The 23097-nt window shown below is 42.9% G+C and overlaps 1 protein-coding gene and 1 pseudogene across 2 annotated transcripts; one reads left to right on the forward strand and one right to left on the reverse strand.

Annotated features, from left to right (window-relative positions):
• Nucleotides 1-4830: 4830 nt before the first annotated feature.
• On the forward strand, nucleotides 4831-16990 carry LOC123999491 (annotated as a pseudogene). Its single transcript, XR_006832464.1, has 14 exons — nucleotides 4831-5314; nucleotides 9044-9191; nucleotides 10017-10179; nucleotides 11157-11396; nucleotides 11575-11657; nucleotides 11769-11855; nucleotides 12042-12140; nucleotides 12478-12588; nucleotides 13071-13256; nucleotides 13398-13487; nucleotides 13594-13734; nucleotides 13822-13915; nucleotides 14037-14290; nucleotides 14676-16990. The product of XR_006832464.1 is annotated as a histone acetyltransferase KAT7-like (transcript).
• A 234-nt stretch (nucleotides 16991-17224) lies between these two features.
• Nucleotides 17225-18442, reverse strand: LOC123999492. The gene is made up of 4 exons (XM_046305346.1): nucleotides 18177-18442; nucleotides 17930-18026; nucleotides 17629-17682; nucleotides 17225-17526 (listed from the first exon to the last, which is right to left on the reverse strand). Exons 1-4 carry the CDS (start codon nucleotides 18288-18290, stop codon nucleotides 17489-17491), a joined length of 303 nt encoding a protein of 100 aa, XP_046161302.1. The 5' UTR covers nucleotides 18291-18442; the 3' UTR covers nucleotides 17225-17488.
• Nucleotides 18443-23097: the final 4655 nt, after the last annotated feature.

Below are 23097 nucleotides of genomic sequence, written 5' to 3' on the forward strand. Positions count from 1 at the left end.
GTGTAAAAGCACGGTGGCTAGGAAAAACTCCCTAGAAAGGCCAAAACCTAGGAAGAAACCTAGAGAGGAACCGGGCTATGTGGGGTGGCCAGTCCTCTTCTGGCTGTGCCGGGTAGAGATTATAACAGAACATGACCAAGATGTTCAAATGTTCATAAATGACCAGCATGGTCAAATAATAATAAGGCAGAACAGTTGAAACTGGAGCAGCAGCACAGTCAGGTGGACTGGGGACAGCAAGGAGCCATCATGTCAGGTAGTCCTGGGGCACGGTCCTAGGGCTCAGGTCCTCCGAGAGAGAGAAAGAAAGAGAGAATTAGAGAGAGCATATGTGGGGTGGCCAGTCCTCTTCTGGCTGTGCCGGGTGGAGATTATAACAGAACGTGGCCAAGATGTTCAAATGTTCATAAATGACCAGCATGGTTGAATAATAGTAAGGCAGAACAGTTGAAACTGGAGCAGGAGCATGGCCAGGTGGACTGGGGACAGCAAGGAGTCCTCATGTCAGGTAGTCCTGGGACATGGTCCTAGGGCCCAGGCCAGTTGAAACTGGAGCAGCAGCATGGCCAGGTGGACTGGGGACAGCAAGGAGTCATCATGTCAGGTAGTCCTGGGGCATGGTTCTAGGGCTCAGGTCCTCCGAGAGAGAGAAAGAAAGAGAGAAGGAGAGAATTAGAGAACGCACACTTAGATTTACACAGGACACCGAATAGGACAGGAGAAGTACTCCAGATAAACAAACTGACCCTAGCCCCCGACACATAAACTACTGCAGCATAAATACTGGAGGCTGAGACAGGAGGGGTCAGGAGACACTGTGGCCCCATCCGAGGACACCCCGGACAGGGCCAAACAGGAAGGATATAACCCCACCCACTTTGCCAAAGCACAGCCCCCACACCACTAGAGGGAAATCTTCAACCACCAACTTACCATCCTGAGACAAGGCCAGTATAGCCCACAAAGATCTCCGACACGGTACAACCCAAGGGGGAAACCCAGACAGGCCGACCACAACAGTGAATCAACCCACCCAGGTGACGCACCCCCCAGGGACGGCACGAGAGAGCCCCAGCAAGCCAGTGACTCAGCCCCGTAACAGGGTTAGAGGCAGAGAATCCCAGTGGAAAAGGGGAACCGGCCAGGCAGAGACAGCAAGGGCGGTTCGTTGCTCCAGAGCCTTTCCGTTCACCTTCCCACTCCTGGGCCAGACTACACTCAATCATATGACCCACTGAAGAGATGAGTCTTCAGTAAAGACTTAAAGGTTGAGACCGAGTTTGCGTCTCTGACATGGGTAGGCAGACCGTTCCATAAAAATGGAGCTCTATAGGAGAAAGCCCTGCCTCCAGCTGTTTGCTTAGAAATTCTAGGGACAATTAGGAGGCCTGCGTCTTGTGACCGTAGCGTACGTATAGGTATGTACGGCAGGACCAAATCAGAGAGGTAGGTAGGAGCAAGCCCATGTAATGCTTTGTAGGTTAGCAGTAAAACCTTGAAATCAGCCCTTGCTTTGACAGGAAGCCAGTGTAGAGAGGCTAGCACTGGAAAACACAATATCACACTGGGTGAGGAACGAGCGGCATTCAGTGGGCTCCCCAGAGTAACACGGCGGGTTATTGATTCTGGGCTCCGGAGATTCGGAAGCCCTGGAAGTGGCCGGTGGATCGAGGCGGAGATGGTGAATCTGTTTTGTGAGGTCGGAGATTTGGGCGGCCAGGGTCTCAACGGCATGTCGAGCAGCAGACAATTCCTGCTCGTGTCTGCCTAGCATCGCTCCCTGGATCTCGACGGCTGAGTGGAGAGGATCCGAAGTCGCTGGGTCCATTCTTGGTCAGATTCTTCTGTTGTGCACGTGAGTGAGGACCCAAAAGCGGTTTAACAAATACAGAGTCCTTTAATGTCAAAACACAGGGAAGACATAGATCCTCTTTGGATGTATATAATGGCAAAATAGACAACCCGCAGAGAGGGCGACAAATGAATCATAAAGTCTTTCTGATATTACAGAAGAGTCCCCTTCTTAGCAGCAGAGGAGAATAGCTGGGTTAGCGGCGACAGACTGCTGGTCTCTCTGGGTAGGCGCGGGTCGTAGAGGACAGAGGTACCTGATCACATGTAGCATCAGATGAACAGGCAGATTCCGACAGGACGGGACAAGGGTGAAGCAAACGAGACGATAGTTTGGTTCTGGCATGAGAAACTCAAACGAGAATCTGACAAAGACAGAAGCAGGAACAGAGAGAGAAATAGAGACCTAATCAGAGGGAAAAAGGAACAGGTGGGAAAAGGGTGAACGAGGTAGTTAGAGAAGATGAGGAACAGCTGGGGGAAGGAGAGGAAGAGAAGGTAACCTAATACGACCAGCAGAGGGAGACGGAGTGAAGAGAAAGAACAGGAACAAGACATAATATGACAATACATGACATATACACGGAACAAAAACGCAACATGTAAAGTGTTGGTCCCATGTTTCATGAGCTGAAACCAAAGAAGTTTTGAGGGAGCGTGCAATTGAATGACTGCAGGAATGTCCACCAGAGCTGTTGCCAGATAATTGAATGTTAATTTCTCTATCATAAACTGCCTCCAACCTTGTTTTAGAGAATTTTGCATTTGGAATTTGTGTCGAACCGGCCTCACAACAGCAGACCTCGTGGACTGCAGTCTGCCCCGTAACCGACTTCAGTGGGCAAATGCTCACCTTTGATGGCCACTAGAAAGCTGGAGAGGTGTGCTCTTCACGCATTAATCCCAGTTTCAACTGTACCGGGCAGATGGCATCGTGTGGGCGAGTGGTTTGCTGATGTCAATTTTGTGAACAGAGTGCCCCATGGTGGTGGTGGGGTTATGGTTTGGGCAGTTGTAAGCTACGGACAATTAAAACAATTGCATTTTATCAATGGCAATTTGATTGCACATCCCGTGACGGGATCCTGAGGCACATTGTCGTGCCATTCATCCACCGCCATCACCTCATGTTTCAGCATGATAATGCACTGCCCCATGTCGCAAGGATCTGTACACAATTCCTAGAAACTGATCATTTCCCAGTTCTTCCATGGCCTGCATACTCACCAGACATGACATCCATTGAGCATGTTTGGGATGCTCTGGATCGACGTGTAAGACAGTCTGTTCTAGTTCCCGCCAACATCCAGGAAGTTTGCACAGCCATTGAAGAAGTGGCCACAATCAATAGCCTGATCAACTCTGCATGAGGCAAATGGTGGTCACACCAGATACTGACTGGCTTTCTGATACATGTCCCTACTTAAAAAAAAGGTATCAGTGACCAACAGATGCATATCTGTATTCCCAGTCATGTGAAAGCCATAGATTAGGGCCTAATGAATTTAAATGGAATGATTTCCTTACATGAACTGTAACAGTCAAATCTTTGAAATTGTTGCATGTTGCATTTATATTTTTGTTCAGTATAGAACTGTATAGAACTCAGGGGGAGTGAGAATGTGTGGGGGAGGGGAGGTCCCCTGATATACACTCAATGAGCGCTCTATGATGAATGAATAGTCTATTTACATCCTCATCAAATGACTTGCTATGCATCTTGCGTACTGTATCTTACCTCAGGAATAAAATACACAGTCTATTTTTATGTAAACTATATGAGTCAGTGTATCAATGTATTTCCCTGTACAGGATCCTGGGACTGAACACCTCCCTCTGCAACTTGATCCTGGACTTCCTGACGGGCCACCCCCAGGTGGTGTGGGTAGGTAGCAACACATCTGCCATGCTGATCCTCAACACTGGAGCTCCCCAGGGGTGTGTATTCAGTCCCCTCCTGTACTCCCTGTTCACCCACAACTGCATGGCCAGGCATGACTCCAACACCATCATTAAGTTTTCAGACGACACAACAGTGGTAGGCCTGATCACCGACAACGACGAGACAGCCTATATGAGGAGGTCAGAGACCTGGCCGGGTGGTGCCAGAATAACAACCTATCCCTCAACGTGATCAAGACTAAGGAGATGATTGTGGACTACAGGAGAAGGAGGACAGAGCACGCCCCCATTCTCATCGACGGGGCTGTAAGTGGAGCAGGTTGAGAGCTTCAAGTTCATTGATGTCCACATCAACAACCAACTAGAATGGTCCAAACACACCAAGACAGTCGTGAAGAGGAAACGACAAAGCCTATTCCCCTCAGGAAACTAAAAGGATTTGCATCATTGCCTGGTATGGCAATTGCTCGGCCTCTGACCGCAAGGCAATACAGAAGGTAGTGCTTACGGCCCAGTACATCCCTTGTGCTAAACTGCTTGCCCTCCAGGACCTCTACACCAGGCGGTGTCAGAGGAAGGCCCTAAAAATTGTCAAAGACCCCAGCCACCCAAGTCATGTTCTCTCTACTACCACATTGCAAGCAGTACCGGAGTGCCAAGTCCAGGACAAAAAGGCTTCTCAACAGTTTTTACCCCCAAGCCATAAAATCAAATAATCAAATGGCGACCCAGACTATTTGCATTGTGTGCCCCCCGCCCCCCCAACCCATATTTTTACACTGCTACTCTCTGTTTATCATATATGCATAGTCACTTAAACTATATATTCATGTACATACTACCTCAATTTAGCTGACCAACCAGTGCTCCTGCACATTGGCTGACCGGGCTATCTACATTGTGTCCCACCCACCACGGCCAACCCCTCTTTTACGCTACTGCTACTCTCTGTTCATCATATATGCATAGTCACTTTAACCATATCTACATGTACATACTACCTCAATCAGCCTGACTAACCAGTGTCTGTATGTAGCCTCGCTACTGTATATAGCCTGTCTTTTTACTGTTGTTTTATTTATTTTCCCTACCTATTATTCACTATTGGTTAGAGCCTGTAAGTAAGTATTTCACTGTAAGGTACCTGTTGTATTTGGCACACGTGACAAATAAACTTTGATTTACACTCTCTGGGGCCATTGGGATGTCCCTACCTCTAAACCCTAACCTTACATTTCAACTTCAATGTGGGGGGGTAGGGACATCCCAAGGATTCCGAATAGCAAGAGGCCTTTACACAAGGGACCATCGTGTACAAGATACAACACTACCATCTAGTGGCCAATTGAATAACAGTTGAACCGTTTCAAAACATTCCGAAACGTGTCGACTTGCTTGAACATACCACGGAAGTGTGAGACAAACGTTGAGCGGTATGTCCAGTCAACCAGTTTATTTAGTGAGCATTTTAATTTTAAAACGCTGTGTTTATTTTTACTGCTAAGGGATAGCCAACGTCTTCAAACAGACGCCGTTAAAGTGAAATATGCCTCGGAGAAAGGTAAGAACTTTGTTGATTTAGATACTTAACGTTGGTGGTAAAATACAGGTGACTGACTCATGCTAGCTAACGTTATGTCATGTTAATTTGTTTAGCTAATTAGCTATCATGTCACTATAACGTGACAAATGGGAGCTAATTAAACCCTAGTTTGCGTTCAAGCATAGCACAATAAGTTAACATTTAGAATAGCACAAATGCCATGGTAAGCTGATGCGATACTGGTCTAGCTAATGCTTGCTAGCTATCTGTGAGTGTTCATTCATGGCTATAGTGATGGGGCGCATTTGAACATTTCTTCACAGTCGTTTTAGCTAGCTATAACGTAGTTGTCGAGTTTACAGATGAACCACCAGCTAGCAGTGATGGAAACAAAAGCTTGGTGGAACAGGCCCGCAGGGTGTACGGAATATAGCTTTGTTATATAGCTTCAAACCTCTCTGGTTGTAGCTAGTTGAATCCTGCTGGTGGTGAGGGAAATACTTGTCTTCCTGAAAACAACGATTTTATTGGATTGATTCGGGAATAACATAGTGTCAATTGGTTTAATATTCTCATGTCCCGCCTTTCCTCACTTGCAATTGGTTTAAAGACACATAGTGCCCTCAAGATTGTTGAGCCATTTTCATCTCGAAATTATTTTCGCAACGCTAGTTGTTAACGTAACAGTATGGTAATGCTATCGATATACATATATATGTATGGTCCGTTTCATGTTTGTTTTGGAACATTTCCCGAGCGGATTTCAATTCTGGCCGTTGGTAAATGTTTTGACATGGTGCATTGTGGGAAAAGTACTACGGAAGTGTTGCTTGTACACATGCTCCTCCTCCATATTATTAATAAAGGTGTAAACCATTGACCCATGTAAACAATATTTTCGGGTGATTCTTGTATTTTATGTACTTGTGCTGTTGGATTATGATTTTTTTTTACTAGCTAGTACTCCAGTCCAGTTTGCTTCAAAACATACAGTGCCTTCAGAAAGTATTCATACCCCTTGACTTATTCCCCATGTTGTTGTGTGACAGCCCGAATTCAAAATTGATTAGATGTTTTTTCTCACCCGTCTACACACAATACCCCATAATGACTAAATGAAAACATGTACTTTTAGCAAATTTATTAAAAATGAAATCAGAAGTATTCACACCAGTGTCAATACATGTTAGAATCACATTTTTCTATTACAGCTGTGTCTTTCTGGGTAAGTTTCGAAGAACTTTGCACACCTGGATTGTACAATATTTGCACATTATTATTTTTTCAATTCTTCAAGCTCTGTCAAGTTGGTTGTCGATCACTGCTAGACAGCCATTTTCAAGCCAATTTCAAGTCAAAACTGTAGCTAGGCTACTCAGGAACATTCAATGCCGTCTTGATAAGCAACTCTTGTGTATGTTTGTCCTTGTGTTTTAGGTTATTGTCCTGCTGAAAGGTGAATTTGTTACCCAGTGTTTAGGTTTTCCTCTAGGATTTTGCCAGTACTCAGCTCTATACCATTTATTTTATCCTAAAAAACTTGCTTGTCCTTGCTGATGACAAGCATACCCATAACATGAGGCAGCCACCACCATGTTTGAAAATATGAAGAGTGGTACTCAGTGATGTGTCGGGATTTGCCCCAAACATAACGCTTTCTATTCAGGACATAAAGTACATTTCTTTGCCACATGTTTTTTGCAGTTGTAGGGGGCTTTCACACAATTGGTTTGGTGCATTTTCTCCCTGACCTCAGGTGCGTTTACCCCTTAGTTGGGCTCGTTTGGACTGGTGTGATTACTATCTGCACTTGGGAGCACACTGAACAACGCACCATGATTTTTTCAAAAAGGGTGTACTCTGTCCGATTCAATTCATACCGTGGTGCAGTTCACTGCAGGTGAGAATGCAGTCTGGACTAAACACAGGAAAATAACCTGTGTCGCATTATTATTTGTTGTTTGACTGTGAGCATTTGATGAAATGCATGCAGCATCATAACTTGAGATCTCTGAAACATTCTGTGAGTAGCAGAGAACTTACGAGTGCATCCGATGCAGATTAGGGGGAGACCGGAGCTATATTGTGGATATACAGTGTATTCAGACCCCTTCCCCTTTTCCACATTCTGTTATGTTACAGCCTTATTCTAAAATGAGGTGTTTTATTTTAATTTTAAATACATATCTACACACAATACCCCATAATGACAAAGCAAAAACAGGTTTTTAGAAATTCTTGAAAATGTTTTTTTTTTTTTTAACTATTCAGACCCTTTGCTATGAGACTTGAAATTGAACTCCGGTGCATCCTGTTTCCATTGATCATCCTTAAGATGTTTCAACAACTTGATTGGAGTCCACCTGTGGTAAATTCAATTGATTGGACTTGCACTGTTAACTGTGGTACCAGGCATGTCAGAGGAAAACCAACCCATGAGGTCGATTTAATTGTCTGAGGAGCTCTAAGACAGGATTGTGTCGAGGCACAGATCTGGGGAAGGGTACCAAAACATTTCTGCAGCATTGAAGGTCCCCAAGAACACAGTGGCCTCAATCTTTTTTAAATGGAAGAAGTTTAGAACCACCAACTCTTCGTAGAGTTGGCCACCCGGCCAAACTGAGCAATCGGAGCCTTGGTCAGGGAGGTGACCAAGAACCCAATGATCACTCGGACAGAGCTCCAGAGTTCCTCTGTGGAGATGGGAGAACCTTCCAGAAGGACAACCATCTCTGCAGCACTCTACCAATCAGGCCTTTATGGTAGAGTGGCCAGATGGAAGCCACTCCTTAGTGAAAGGCACATGCCCTCTTGGAATTTTCCAAAAAGCACCTAAAGGACTCTGACCATGAGAAACATGATTCTATGGTCTGATGAAACCAAGTCTGGAGTAAACTTGGCATCATCCCTAAGGTGAAGCATGGTGGAGGCAGCATCATGCTGTGGGGTTGTTTTTCAGCGTCAGGGACTGGCAGACTAGTCAGGATCGAGGAAAAGATGAACGGAGCAAAGTACAGAGAGATCCTTGATGAAAACTTGCTCCAGAGCCCTCAGGACCTCAGACTGGCATGAAGGTTCACCTACCAACAGGACAACGACCCTAAGCACACAGCCAAGACAACACAGGAGTGGCTTCGGGAAAAGTCTCTGAATGTCCTGGAGTGGCCCGGACTTGAACCCAATCCAACATCTCTGGACAGACCTGACAATAGCTGTGCAGTGATGCTCCCCATCCAACCTGACAGAGCTTTAGAGGGTCTGCAGAGAAGAATGGGTAATCACTGCCAAAGGTGCTTCAACAAAGTACTGAGTAAACAGTCTGAGTACGTATGTAAATGTGATATATATATATTTGATACATTTTCTAAAGTAAAAAAACGTTTTGCTTTGTCATTATGGGCTATTGTGTGTAGATTGAGGAGGAAAAAACAATTGAATTTAGATTAAGGCTGTAACGTAACAAAATGTGGATAAAGTCGAGGGGTCTGAATACTTTCAAAAAGCACTGTAGGCTACTGAATATAGTCTATTCACGTCACAGTTAGAGCGGCTATTGCGCTGTTTCCTCCCGCATGTTGGAAGATAGCAAGATTGAGGCACACAAGTGATGCTTCATGATAATCATAAATGGATTCAACGATAGCAGTTTTGTTTATACAAAGTAACAGAAACCAAACCAAACAATCGTGATGTTTATGTTACTGATGTGCATAACTGACGATGATCGTTCCTATTGTTATATGAAAGAGGAATGCTGGGAGCAGCTCCGAGGGCACTGAGGATTCAGACTTCTCTGCTGACCATGAGCACACAGACAGAATCGAGACCTATGGGAGAACACGGAGGAACACGCGCCTCACCCGGGCATCGCTGCGACTCAGCCAAAGTTCTCAAGGTAAATATGCTGTTTTCAAATCAAGTTTTATTTGTCATATGCGCTGAATACAACAGTGGCTTGCTTACAGGCCCTTACCCAACAATGCAGTTTTGATATGGAACTGTCATGAGATTGGCCAATATATTTATATTGTTATGTTTCTGCATCAAGAATCTGCTGAATAACTATGAATCCTATATGAATCCCTTGGATTTCAGTTTTCAGTCTCGGTCATTGAACCAAATGTTATGACAATAGTCTAAGTCAGAAGATTCAAAATGAGGATACTGACTGTAATGCTGGGGTTGTCTTTTGTCTGTCTGTAGCTATACCCATAGAGGTGCTCATGGGTTGTTATCTCTTGCTGTACAATAGCCATTGTATATCAGCATTCAAGCTCATAAACTGTGAATAGGTTGAGACCGCAGTCGTCTCCCCTGATCCCTATTCGGTCTGGCGGTCATGGTTTGAGTAGAGGATGATATAGTTCCCACTCCCTTTTGTTATAGATTGCATCCAGTTTTTTTTCAATGTGGTTTTTGAAAAGCTTGGCACGTCCCTCGGTCCTCAATGTGACAACTGAACTGATATTGTTATTACGTTGTTATATACAACAAGTAGCTTACTGCTTGGGCCTCTATGTTTTAGTTTTTTGTTGCCTGTATATGAATCCTATAATGTCAGGTATGTTGTGGAAGTGAATCCGTTTGTTAAGGGAGTGTGTCTGCTTGAAAGGGATTTCTCCATTGACGAGACAGAAGACTTGTAGCTCCTAGCCTGCTACATTACTTCTGAGGGCCAGAGACCCCTGAAGACGCCTGTTAAAAAAACATGTATTTTTAGATTCCAGCCCTGTCCAGATCAGCCCAGCAGAGGTGGTGACCTTCTCTGCCCGGCGAGTGACCCGTAGCCGTAGTCTGCAGCAAGGGCCGCCGGTCACCCCCCAAGAAATACCCTCTGCGCCAGAGTCGCTCTTCGGGGTCGGACACGGAGCAGCATGTGGAGGGTAGGAGGACGAGGCAGCATGGTCACTTTCTCTCACAGCCCCCCCCCCCCCCCACCCCCCTGCTCAATTGGCCACCCACTGCGTTATTTATGATATATTTTCATTGTATCATTTTAAGTTTTCGAAGAGGCAGTGATGCTCAACCAGCGCATTTCTACTCTTTAAGTTTGTTTTGGACTTGTGTCCTCAAACATAGATGATTTGAGCTTGTGTTGTCCTCCACATGTTATTCCACTCATTTGTTATGTTTCTGCTCGTTACTCAAGACAGTTCTGCTGAAAATTGCAGCCTATGCTTGTAGCTACCATCCCTATTCATTCCTTTGGGTTCCGTTCCTGGTGTGGTGGGGTCGTTGTATGTGATCATGTATTGGGTGTTTGGTGTCACGATGAGTCATCATCCCCTCTTGTCCTATTTCATACCCCTCACTTTTTGTCTTTGGAAAAACATGCCTTGGGAAAACCTGAAGGGGGCGTGCAAGAATTTTGTGAAAAACAAATGCATCACCAAAATTGACAAAAAATATATATAGCATAGTGTGTGTATAACAGCCTCACAACAAAATGGAATATTTTGTATAACAGCTTCACAACAAAATGGAATCTTGTGTCCTGAAACTGTATAAACATGGTACTGTGAGAGAGTGGTGAGATAGTTGGAATGTCCTCATTTATAATTCTAGATACATGCCAGGCACTTGAAATATGAACTAAGCCCCATCGTGTGGGCTCCCGAGTGGCTCACCGGTCTAAGGCACTGCGTCTTAGTGCTAGAGGCGTCATTACAGACCCTGATTCGATTCCAGGCTGTATCACAACCGGCCGTGATTGGGGTAGGCCATTATTGTAAATAAGAATTTGTTCTTAATTGACTTGCCTAGTTAAATAAAGGTAAAATAAAAAAATGTGAGGTGTCTGTCGGGCTTGTGAGTATAACAATTCCTTTACATGTGTTCTTCTCCTCGTTGGCTTTTCCAGACCTGAAGCGAGCAGCAGACCAGGACGAGTCTCCGCCCCGCACCCCAACAGGGAATGCCCTCTCATCGGAGTCGGACATTGACGTGTCCAGCCCTAACGCCTCTCCTGACGAGTCCCTGGCCAAGGAGCTGTCACTCAAAGACTCTGGCAGCGACCTCTCCCACAGGCCCAAGCGTCGTCGCTTCCACGAGAGCTACAACTTCAACATGAAGTGCCCCACACCAGGCTGCAACTCCTTGGGTAAATGATCTCATTCTTAACTGTCAGCTCCACCGTCAATGAGGGCAGGACATGTATTTACATAGTTGACTTTTTGTGCAATGTGGACCTCAGAATGCAACACCTTCAAAACACACACGGTTAATTGTTATGTTCTGCATTTGTTTCACTTGACGTTCTCTGTTTAATTTTTTTTCAGGCCATTTGACAGGGAAACATGAGAGGCACTTCTCAATATCTGGCTGCCCTCTCTTCCACAACCTCTCTGTAGATGAATGCAAGGTAAATCTACAAGACCTTGGAAGTTGGCCTTAGTGTTGAGGTGTGGGATTCTTGGGCCGTGTCTGAAATCTGTCTGCCTACTACTTAATAAAATGGGATTTCTCTTCACAGACGAGGGCCTCCTCTCGTGACAAACAGGTGGAGGAGCGGACGTTGTCCCACCGGCAGGATGAGAACAGACACGGTACCCGTCACCAGGTACTATGATCCTGGGCCTTTCATTTGGTCGACCATCTCATTTTATCACTACGCTACTGTTTTTGGTTTGGATTTGTCCTTCCTTACAGTAAATGTTTCAAGAAAGGCAATAGGGCGCAAATTAGTTAAGGATTTGGATTTAAAGGCAGTATCATGGCAGTTTCATAACATTGCATAATGGATTAGGCCCCAACGGAGAGACAGATGAGGTACAAGGAGAAGGTGACGGAAATGAGGAAGAAGAGGAACTCGGGTCTGCTAAAAGAGCAGAAAGACCAGTACATGGTGAGTGTGATGATCTGACCTCTAATCCAACCTCTAGGAAAGAAAAAACGACCCTTTTCCATTAGTGCCAGAAGAAAAAGCTGTAGCCTACACCTTGTAATACTCCTACACCTTGTAATACTCCTACACCTTGTAATACTCCTACACCTTGTATACACTCCTATCCCATACGAAAGGTAAACAAATATAATACTTGCAAAATTAAAAAGTGTCTTGCAAGCACAGTTTGACAACTGTTCGGTCAACAGATATGTTGAAGGTAAATAATGTGTCCGGTTGAAGAGATGTGCTGATTGTTCTGAGGTTAAAGGCTTCTTCTCCCTCTCTGATGTCCCAGGATCACCGGCAGTCCCACGGCAACAACCGAGAGCCCCTCCTGGAGAACATCACAAGTGATTACGACCTGGAGCTCTTTCGAAAAGCCCAGGCACGTGCTTCGGAGGATCTTGTAAGAGAGAGAACTCATCGCCCTTCCTCCCATTTTCCTCTTTCTTTTCCTGAGCCTGTACTAGTGACTGTCTGGACTGGGCCCAGTCGACGCCCAGCTCTCACCGTTTATGGTGGGCAGTGCCAGACAGGGAGCATTCTGGGTAATCTGGCTACTCACACTGTCTGGTGTTGTCAGTTACAAGACCGGGTAGTTTATGGAGAAGTTCTTCTTCACTCTCTTTGAGCTAGATTTACTCTAGCCGATATCTTTAAGAGGCTCCCCTTTCAGTCTTCCAAATCAAAGCTCTCTCTTATCCTTTCCACACATATTTATAACCTTTTTTTCCAAATCAAAGCGTATTCTCCGTGGTCGCTTCCACAGAGAGTAATGAGTTCTCCTCCCATGGCGTTTTGCCTGCCCCTCTCCCTCGCTGCGTTGGTCAAATCTCTCTCTTCCTCCTCTCTTTTCTGTCCCCTCTCCCTGTCCTCCGCCTGGTGCAGGAGAAGCTGCAGGGCCAGGTGGCGGAGGGCAGCAACATGATCAAGACCATTGTGTTTGGCCGCTACGAGCTGGACACCTGGTACCACTCGCCCTACCCCGAGGAGTACGCCCGCCTGGGACGCCTCTACATGTGTGAGTTCTGCCTCAAGTACATGAAGAGTCTGACCATCCTGCGCCGGCACATGGTGAGAACGTTGGTGCATGTCAATTAGTTTCTCCGGTGTTTTCTGATTGTTCTTTATGGATGGATTCAGACGTTTCAGAGTGGATCTCAGTTCTGAATAGGTTTTTATATGATGATCGGTGCTGTCCGTACCCCTGTACAGGCCAAGTGTGTCTGGAAACACCCACCAGGGGATGAGATCTATCGAAAGGGAAACATCTCCGTCTTTGAGGTGGACGGTAAAAAGAACAAGGTGAGAGATTGCTGGGGTCCCAGGAATGTTATGTTATCCTGCCTTGTGAATGTTATGACTACCCTGCTCTGACCATAGCCCTGCTAAATGACCCTATCGTCCACAGATCTACTGCCAAAACCTGTGCCTTCTGGCTAAGCTCTTCCTGGACCACAAGACCCTATACTACGACGTGGAGCCATTCCTCTTCTACGTCATGACAGAGGCTGACAACACCGGCTGCCATCTTGTTGGCTACTTCTCAAAGGTAACCAGTCAGTCGTAGTCATAATGCTACGTTTTATTTATGAACTGCTTTTCTCAAACTCAAAACGTCTATGCCCTCCCATTTTAGGAGAAGAACTCGTTCCTGAACTACAATGTCTCCTGTATCCTCACCATGCCACAGTACATGAGGCAGGGCTACGGAAAGATGCTGATTGACTTCAGTGAGTACAGCCACTACCTTGTGGTCTCTCTACCTGATCTCTCTGTAACCCTGTGTCTGGTCCTGGTTTCTCTCTTACCCTGGTCTCTGTGTAACCCTGTGTGTGATCTGCCCTCTCCCAGGTTACTTACTGTCTAAAGTGGAGGAGAAGGTGGGCTCTCCAGAGCGGCCCCTCTCAGACCTGGGCCTAATCAGCTACAGGTCCTACTGGAAGGAGGTGCTGCTGCGCTACCTCAACCAGTTCCAGGGGAAGGAGATCTCCATCAAGGAGATCAGCCAGGAGACAGCCGTTAACCCAGTGGACATCGTCAGCACCCTGCAGTCCCTCCAGATGCTCAAGTACTGGAAAGGGAAGCACCTGGTCTTGAAGAGACAGGTATGTCACCTACCATTTCCTCATATATTTATTCTTTATATATTATTTAATCAGCCAAGAACAAATTCTGATTTAGTGTGACGGTCAGGACATTTCTCCAACTAACTGTGGAACTGCTTTTTTTTGTTGCTTTATTAAAAAAAAAATTGCTTTGTTTCTCTTTCTACCGTGTCAGACAGTTTGTCTATGTTGTGTATTTTTTTATTATCTGAAACATGCTAAATATTTAACGGGTTTGAAAGTGGCAACATGTCTAGTTTCCATCTATACCACTGTTGTCTGTCCCTTCTTTTAATTTTCATTTTGAGGAGAACTTCCACAGGATTTGGAACAGAACGTGACAAACCTTGGCTTCTGAGGCTAACATGCTAACTATCTCCTCCAGGACCTAATCGACGACTGGAAAGCAAAGGAGACCAAGCGTGGCAGCAGCAAGACTATTGAACCCACCGCCTTAAAGTGGACCCCACCTAAAGGAACATAGGACACCCCTCCCCCTACACCATACCACGCCAACTCTCCAACACAATGACATGGGTTCAAAGCTCACTGTCAGAATAGTTTACTTCAAACAACTTTTTGATCAGTATTATTGAGAGTCCTAACCAGGCTTAAGTAGTAGATCATAATATCAAGAAGAATACTAATGGTGGGTTGCTTGAAACCAGACCCTAGCCTTCCTCACATGACTTCTCAGTAGAACCGTGTTAACCTAGTGAGCCAGTCAGTATGTATGGAAATATAGCTGTCTTTCTGGGGAGGGGTCGAGGTAACACAACAATGTATCCATGTTTCTGTTTGGTTTTGGCTTTATTTGAAAATGTTTCATGTTTAATTTTTTACTTCTGTTTGGTTTTACCACTGTTTTAAGCTGTTTTGGCTAATGTCCTTTTTTAAGCTATTTTAAATTTGGCTTCCTGAAAGATTGCCAATTCCCTTTCTTCCCCTTCTCTCCACAGTGTGTACTCTCTTTCAAGTATTTAAAAGCAACGGACTGGTGAAAACGTTGGCTGGAGGAAGTTCCTTACCCCAATCCCTTCCTTTTAAATCCATGAGGGAGAGTGCACAAGTAAACATTTTGGGAGAGAAGAAAAAAGAACAGAACTGGAATTTGCAGTCAGGCTTTTTGTCTGAGGCCGAAGTACGAATTTGATGTCAAGTTCAAGTCATGCTGTCAATATATTTAAATGATAGAGAGAAGATTTTATGGTACAGGTTTGGCAAGACAAAGTATATTCGAAGAAAGTTTTTAAAATGTGCAGGACTGGTTTCCTAGCCGTACTGAGAACGTGTCATTAGAAGAGATTTTCTCGAACATGTTGCAGAGGAACAATGCATGTAGTACCCAACAATAGAGACTATTTGTTTTGCATTGTGGTCAACCCATTTTATGTCAGTTTATGTGTATAAGGATAAAATAATGGATTTTGTTTCACCAACATTTTGAATTGCTGCAAATGTTACTGACTGCTAGACTGATTGTGCATATACATTGGATGAAACCAGAAATGACCTCCATCTGCTGTGTGTGTGTATATAAAGATTTTGAGTTTCCACAGCAACGTATGGCCCTCATCTCAAGAATTTATAGCCACAATAGGGCAATAAATATATAAAGTGCACATCTTTATAGTTGCAGAAGAAATGGCCTTTACTGACCATATGTCAAGTGAACTCTTTATTAACATCGTAAAGAATTCACAAACTTCACTGTCATTCTGAAATAGTGTTAATCATTTGTGTAGAGTTTTTATTCAGTTGTGTTTCTGGGTTGTTTTTGTTTTTCTTGTGTATTTAAAAAAAATAAGCTATTTGATCTGTGCATTTGTATGTCATGGGGGAGTAACAAAACAAGCTCAATCTGAGAGGAGGTATTTCTTCAAGGCTGCCAAATAGACTGTATATTTCACTGTCATATTTCAATGGATCCAGGTTTGAATTAAGAAAGTAATTCTTCAATAATATGGCATTTATGATTATTTTCAGAATGGAAGCACTCGTGTTGAAGTTTTGGATTTCCAATTGAAATTGCATGTTAAAACAGTTGTGGGCCAGTCAGGCTTCATTCATTCCTTCTGCTTTTGAATGTTAAGTAAAAGACCTTGAAATATACCTGCCCATCAGTTTGTTTACTTCCTTATTTTGACTCTCTAAAACTAGATTGTAACACTGTCCACTATTTTGGGGTATGATTTAGATTTAGTTGCAAAGTTCATGGTTCTTCAAAGAGTCTGTATAATGTCAGCATCTTTGGCATGAATAGATGCTAACTTGGCCTAACATCACACAGAGGTATTATAGCAGGTCAACTTGCAGCTCATTTCACTGTATATTTTATACGAACCTGCTACAACAGGTCAACTGTTAATTTCCCACAAACAATTATATTCCTTTACCTCTGCCTTTCATATGTTGCCTCCCAACATGTTGCTGTGGTCTGTGTTGTCTTGATGCTTCCTCCTGTGCCTGTCATGGCAGCTATAGAAAGCAACTCCAGAACAGCTCGGTTTACCTGAAACCAGTGTGCGTGGTCATAATGTTCACCTTCATACAAGCAGTTGTTCTTCAATAAGCTATCAAAAGAGCAGTAGACCACTGTAGCTACACAGCAGTACCTCTGTACAGCATTAATATGTAGATAAGTTGTGTGCACCTGCTTTTGTACTTGCTTCCTCTCCAATAAATCTGAACTCCAAAATGTCTTGATCCTGTGTGCAAGGTGTTCTTTCTGGGGCAGCATGTGTAGGGGTTGGCTGACAAATTATCAGCATTTCATATGAAGCACAGAAAAGCAAATTGTTTTTCCACTAATGAATCGTGAAGTTCAGTAATGCTCTCAGTGATGACACGTGAATTATCTTAAGTTAGACAAATATACCTGTTTGTTTGCATAACAAGCCATCTAATATTATGCAACAACAACAAAATACTTGATTGAACATGACAAGCAGCTTGTATTGCAAAGGAGAGTACAGAATGATACAGTTAAGGAAGGCATACAATGTCAATTAGTTGCAGCAAATCCCCGACCCAGTTTTTAAACACATGGGTCAAATCATTATTGACCCTCATTACACATTCCTTACTTATGTTACATCAATTAAGCTTTGTTGCATGTATTGGATTGCTTTGACCTAGATTAATAATTTGAGCAACATTGATTATTACAGTAACTTTGAACAATCAAGATCTTCATCTCTAGTAATACTGGGGCTTGTTCCATTCCTCTTGTGACTCTGAAAAAAACAAAACAAATATGGAATAAATACATTAGATTGAAATTGTTCTGAAGAATGATAACTAACATATTTATCATCTGGTAAAGTGCTTGACTCTACCTCGACTTGAGGACCTTCGACCCATGAGTCCAATAAACATGTCTGCTTTATTCCCTGATGAAACACAAACACACACATATTTATTTGAGAAGTACATAATATAGGCTATAGCCCAAAGCAGGCCAATTAATAATTTAATTTAAAATGCTTTCAAATTTGAAACACCGGTTGAAGGACTCCTAAATCTGGATATTAAATGTGTTTAATTCATTCAAATTTCTATAAATTATAGCCTACAAGCTCATTTTACTATGACCCCAAAAAAACAGACCAGATCAAAAGATATGAAAGTTGAATTGACCTGAGCTTTGCCCCACGAGTTGTTGAAACTGCTGCAATTCGGACCTCTTGGTGAGGTCAGCCACGCGGAAGGCCAAGCCACTCTCCAACGGATCCCTCTGTAACAATAATTGTAACAGTGAATAAGTAACAGAAGCCTTCTATCAACCATTGCCTTATCAGATGTCCTAACTTGAACGCAGCAGGACGCTACAACATTCGCTAGTTCCAACTAGCTATGCACTTCAGAAGAGGGACGTGCGTTTTACCTGCCAGTTTTCAATCGACCAAATATCTCCATCGTCGCTGGTTGGGGTTCCCAGGGCACAGTAAACCTGCGCAAAAACTGCAACTATCAAAACCACAAACTTTAAAACGTCCATCTCGGTAAATTTGGGGGAATAGATGATAGGCTGCAGGTGTTTCTTCTGTATGAAAGAAACAGATATCTATTAAGCAAAGCCAAAGTTGTTACAGGCGTTATAGTGTGGTCTCTCTCGTGTGCCTGTCAATCGGTAACGCTGTGGTCAGTTTATATTCCAATGTTTTGCTCCGCCCCTCTCTCCATATAGCATCATATGTGCATTTTTATGAGAGTAAATATTGTTTTTGGCATAGCTTTGTGCGCAACTGGTGAGCAAACTCACGATTGTCAAAAGCCTCGTCTAAAGCCATCTGACCTTTTTCTCATGATGCATGTGTTGTTTTTCTCAACCCATTTGTTTTACATTGTGTGTTCCAATTGTTTACCTCTGGATAAATGATTATCCAATAAGGGCAGAACACCCAGAGGTGAGTACTATTGAGTTAGGACAATAAGCAATGACTTATTGAAGAAATATATATTGCAGTTGCAGTTGACTTGGACAAATCAAACCCTCTCTAATGAATATATGTATTGATCTTAACAGTTCTTATTCTGTGATTTCACTCTTTCTCTGTGTCAGACAGGGGCGTCATGCAACCCAAAAACCTGAGGGGGCACAAAGTATGTGAGAATGGCTGGTGGGTGGGTCAGAGAGGGGCTATAAATATAAAATCACAGAAGCTAATTTACAAAATAAACCCAGAACACAATTATGTATAGCATTGCTTTGTTCATTATCACCAATAATTCAGGTATTTGCCAATTTGGAGAATTTAGCATTTTTCAAACATATGAAACAGCTTTTTTTTCTGCAATCCAGAGCCATAAGCATTATGCTTAATTCTATGTAAAAACAACATGGTTATTTTTCTGCATATCTAATCATACCTCTTGAGCTGTCTGTATACTACTGACTGTTGTTTTTTACATTTAAGACACTAAATATGCTACTCTGCATTTCTACTAAAAATCTGAGTAAAATATTGAAAGGAATGAGTCTTGTTCAGTACATTTAGTAATTGCTTGCTTTTCTAGTCCACCAACCTTGCCAGCAGGCATGCCAGCTAAGATAGTTAGACAAGCTACTCTAACTTGATAGCCTGAAATGTCTTGGTAGCTAGTTATGAGGTTGGAAGATTGGAAACATATCTGGGCTAGCTAAAGCCAGGAAATGTCAAACTTGTAGTGTATTTGAGGTTTAAAAAGGTTTCTGAAGTCTGTCATTTCCACTTTGAAATAACAGACTTGATTTTCCCTTACAAAATGTTTTGCATTAATTATAATCCACATAATAATTCCCATTTCCTATTGCTGCGGGATTATTTTCCTGCTGTAGTAAACTGCCTCAAATTAACATCCTATATCTGTAGGGGTCTAGTAGTATTACAGAGAAACAATAACAACAAATTAAACAAAAAAATGTAATGTTATTTTTTTCCCAGGACACATCTGAGGGGGCACATGCCCCTGTGCCCCTTATGGGCATGACACCTCTGGTGGCAGATCTGCATGTAGCATGTAGGCCTACAGCTTCCATGTGTTTTATGGCATGCATCACATAGCAGACATAGGCGAAGGTCTATGTTAATACACACATACAGTTGAAGTTGAAAGTTTACATACACTTAGGTTGGAGTCATTTTCAACCACTCCACATAACAAACTATAGTTTTGGCAAGTCGGTTAGGACATCTACTTCGTGCATGACACTAGTAATTTTTCCAACAATTGTTTACAGACAGATTATTTCACTTATAATTCACTGTATCAGAATTCCAATGGGTCAGAAGTTTACATACACTAAGTTGACTGTGCCTTTAAACAGCTTGGAAAATTCCAGACAATTATGTCATGGCTTTAGAAGCTTCTGATAGGCTAATTGACATAATTTGAGTCAATTGGAGGTGTACCTGTGGATATATTTCAAGGCCTACCTTCAAACTCAGTGCCTCTTTGCTTGACATCATGGGAAAATCTAAAGAAATCAGCCAAGACCTCAGAAACAAAATTGTAGATCTCCACAAGTCTAGTTCATCCTTGGGAGCAATTTCCAAACGCCTGAAGGTACCACTTTCATCTGTACAAACAATCATACGCAAGTGTAAACACCACAGGACCACGCAGCCGTCATACCGCTCAAAAAGGAGACGGGTTCTGAGATTAATGTATTTTGGTGCAAAAAGTGCAAATCAATCCTAGAACAACAGCAAAGGACCTTGTGAAGATGCTGGAGGAAACAGGTACAAAAGTATCTATATCCACAGTAAAATAAGTCCAACATCGACATAACCTGAAAGGCTGCTCAGCAAGGAAGAAGCCACTGCTCCAAAACTACCATAAAAAAGGCAGACTACGGTTTGCAACTGCACATGGGGACAAAGATCATACTTGTTGGAGTAATGTCCTCTGGTCTGATGAAACAAAAATAGAACTGTTTGGCCATAATGACCATTGTTATGTTTGGAGGAAAAAGGGGGATGCTTTGCTGCAGGAGGGACTGGTGCACTTCAAAATTATGCAAATATATTGAAGCAACATCTCAAGACATCAGTCAGGAAGTTAAAGCTCGGTTGCAAATGGGTCTTCCAAATGGACAATGACCCCAAGCAAAGTTGTGGGAAAATGGCTTAAGGACAACAAAGTCAAGGTATTGGAGTGGCCATCACAAAGCCCTGACATCAATCCTATAGAAAATGTGTGGACTGAACTGAAAAAGCGTGTGTGAGCAAGGAGGTCTACAAACCTAACCTCAGTGACACCAGCTCTGTCAGGAGGAATGGGCCAAAATTCACCCAACTTATTGTGGGAAGCTTGTGGAAGGCTACCGAAAATGTTTGACCCAAGTTAAACACTTTAAAGGCAATGCTACCAAATACTAATTGAGTGTATGTAAACTTCTGACCCACTGGGAATGTGATGAAAGAAATAAAAGCTGAAATAAATCATTCTCTCTACTATTATTCTGACATTTCACATTCTTAAAATAAAGTGGTGATCCTAACGGATCTAAGACAGGGAATTTTTACTAGGAGTAAATGCGTTTAGCTCAGGTGTATGTAAACTTCTGACTTCAACTGTAAAATACAGGCTGGATATACACCACAAGAAAGGTCAAAATAACATGCTACACACGTGTTGGTTATATCATCCCTCTAATGATAGATGGACCAACTCCAGGCTGAAGTACAGGTGCTATTGGATGTGTGTGACAAGAGTGGTTCAATCAGCACATAGCCATGTGTTTTGCATTCAATATCCCAGCCAGACACAAAGGTTCCAAATATCCTCATTGCCTTTTTGGACATTGGGGTCAACTCTAGGGATGAATCTGTGAAATGAGATTGCTGCTCTATCCAGCTCAATCCTACCCAGGCCACAGAGGTAGTTTTAGTGAAATGGCGGATCTCACTGAGTACGCAGTCAATCTCAGGCATGTTGCTGCCTCTCTCATGTTTAGAGGTGTGAATATGCGTCAAGAAGATCAGGCTGGCTGGGAAGTTAAGTTAACTTAGCGTCTTTGACAGGGTTCACTTTTTTAATTTGATTGCTAAAAAACAAAAAAAGTGTATGTAATAAAATGAATGTATCATTGAAGTAGAACGATTGATACAGGTGAGAGGTTATATAGAGCCTGCCAAAATGACATGATAGAAGCTCAAATGTCTGTAATCAAGCTGCATTGAAAATCAAACCCATTTGAAAATCATTCTCCATTGAAGTCATAAGGGTCAGTATCAATGGCAGCATTAATGGCAGCGTAGTCTAGTGGTTAGAGCCTTGGACTAGTAACCAGAAGTGTTGCAAGATCAAATCCCCGAGCTGACAAGGTACACATTTGTCTTTCTGCCCCTGAACAAGGCAGTTAACCCACTGTTCCTAGGCTGTCATTGAAAATAAGAATTTGTTCTTAACTGACTTGCCTAGTTAAATAAAGATAAAATTGTGGATGTCATCAGGAGACAATTACATATTTCTGGAAGATAAAAAAATGAAATAAATGTTTAGTCTAGTCATATATATTTTTTTTTACAGTCCTGTTTCAGCCATATAACTGAAACAACATTTTGGTAACATAGCTGTGTTGTGTTAATCATGTCTAGCACAGCTCAAGAGATCAGCCAAATTAGATGGAGACATAGCAGCCATGTCGTTGAGTAGTTTTCTTCCAGCTATCTGACCTTTCAGAATCATAAAACACACAGCATTCTACCCATCAATGCGCCCACATAGTTTTTGTGATGTTGTCAGGCAACCCATCCACAGAGAGCAATAAATAGCAATAAAGAATGGCAGTTTTCAAGTTTTCAACATCTGATGTCAACTTGAAAGTTTCTTTATTAGTTATTGCAATTAATTCGGAAATTAGCCTACTAATTTGGATTGTTTACGCAACCCTACCCAACATATGCAACATCTTATAACTCTGAGGGTATTCATGAGTGTTCCTAGAATTGGATCTCATTGAAAAGTCATCCCACCTGGGCGATACATGTCAGTCATTTCTATTACAGGTACCGAGGAATGCATAGGTTAGATTGACTTCAAGCCAATTAGGATGAGAATTTATGCCAGTACCTTCTCAACACTTCTGCCTTCAGTCTGGAATGTCACACTGCCAACTAAAACGCTACTGGGGGGAGAGCATGATTAGTCCTAAGTGTTATCTCTCCTTCTACAAATCAAATCAAGCTTTATTTATACAGCACATTTCAGACATGGCATGAGACGCAATGTGCTTTACAGGAAAAAAAATATTACAAACCTACGAAAATAAAAGCTGAAATATTTACTACACAACAAACACAAGATAAACATACTAAAGA

The sequence above is a fragment of the Oncorhynchus gorbuscha genome, linkage group LG16 (assembly GCF_021184085.1).
Source record: "Oncorhynchus gorbuscha isolate QuinsamMale2020 ecotype Even-year linkage group LG16, OgorEven_v1.0, whole genome shotgun sequence".
In the NCBI taxonomy this organism is placed as follows: domain Eukaryota; kingdom Metazoa; phylum Chordata; class Actinopteri; order Salmoniformes; family Salmonidae; genus Oncorhynchus; species Oncorhynchus gorbuscha.

Coding starts and splice junctions, on each gene's coding strand:
- LOC123999492 (XM_046305346.1), bottom strand. CDS start 18,290: ATGGACGTTTTAAAGTTTGTGGTTTTGATAGTTGCAGTTTTTGCGCAG. Junction 18,027..18,176: donor GGTCGATTGAAAACTGGCAG/GTAAAACGCACG, acceptor TTATTGTTACAG/AGGGATCCGTTGGAGAGTGG. Junction 17,527..17,628: donor TCGAAGGTCCTCAAGTCGAG/GTAGAGTCAAGC, acceptor TGTTTTTTTCAG/AGTCACAAGAGGAATGGAAC.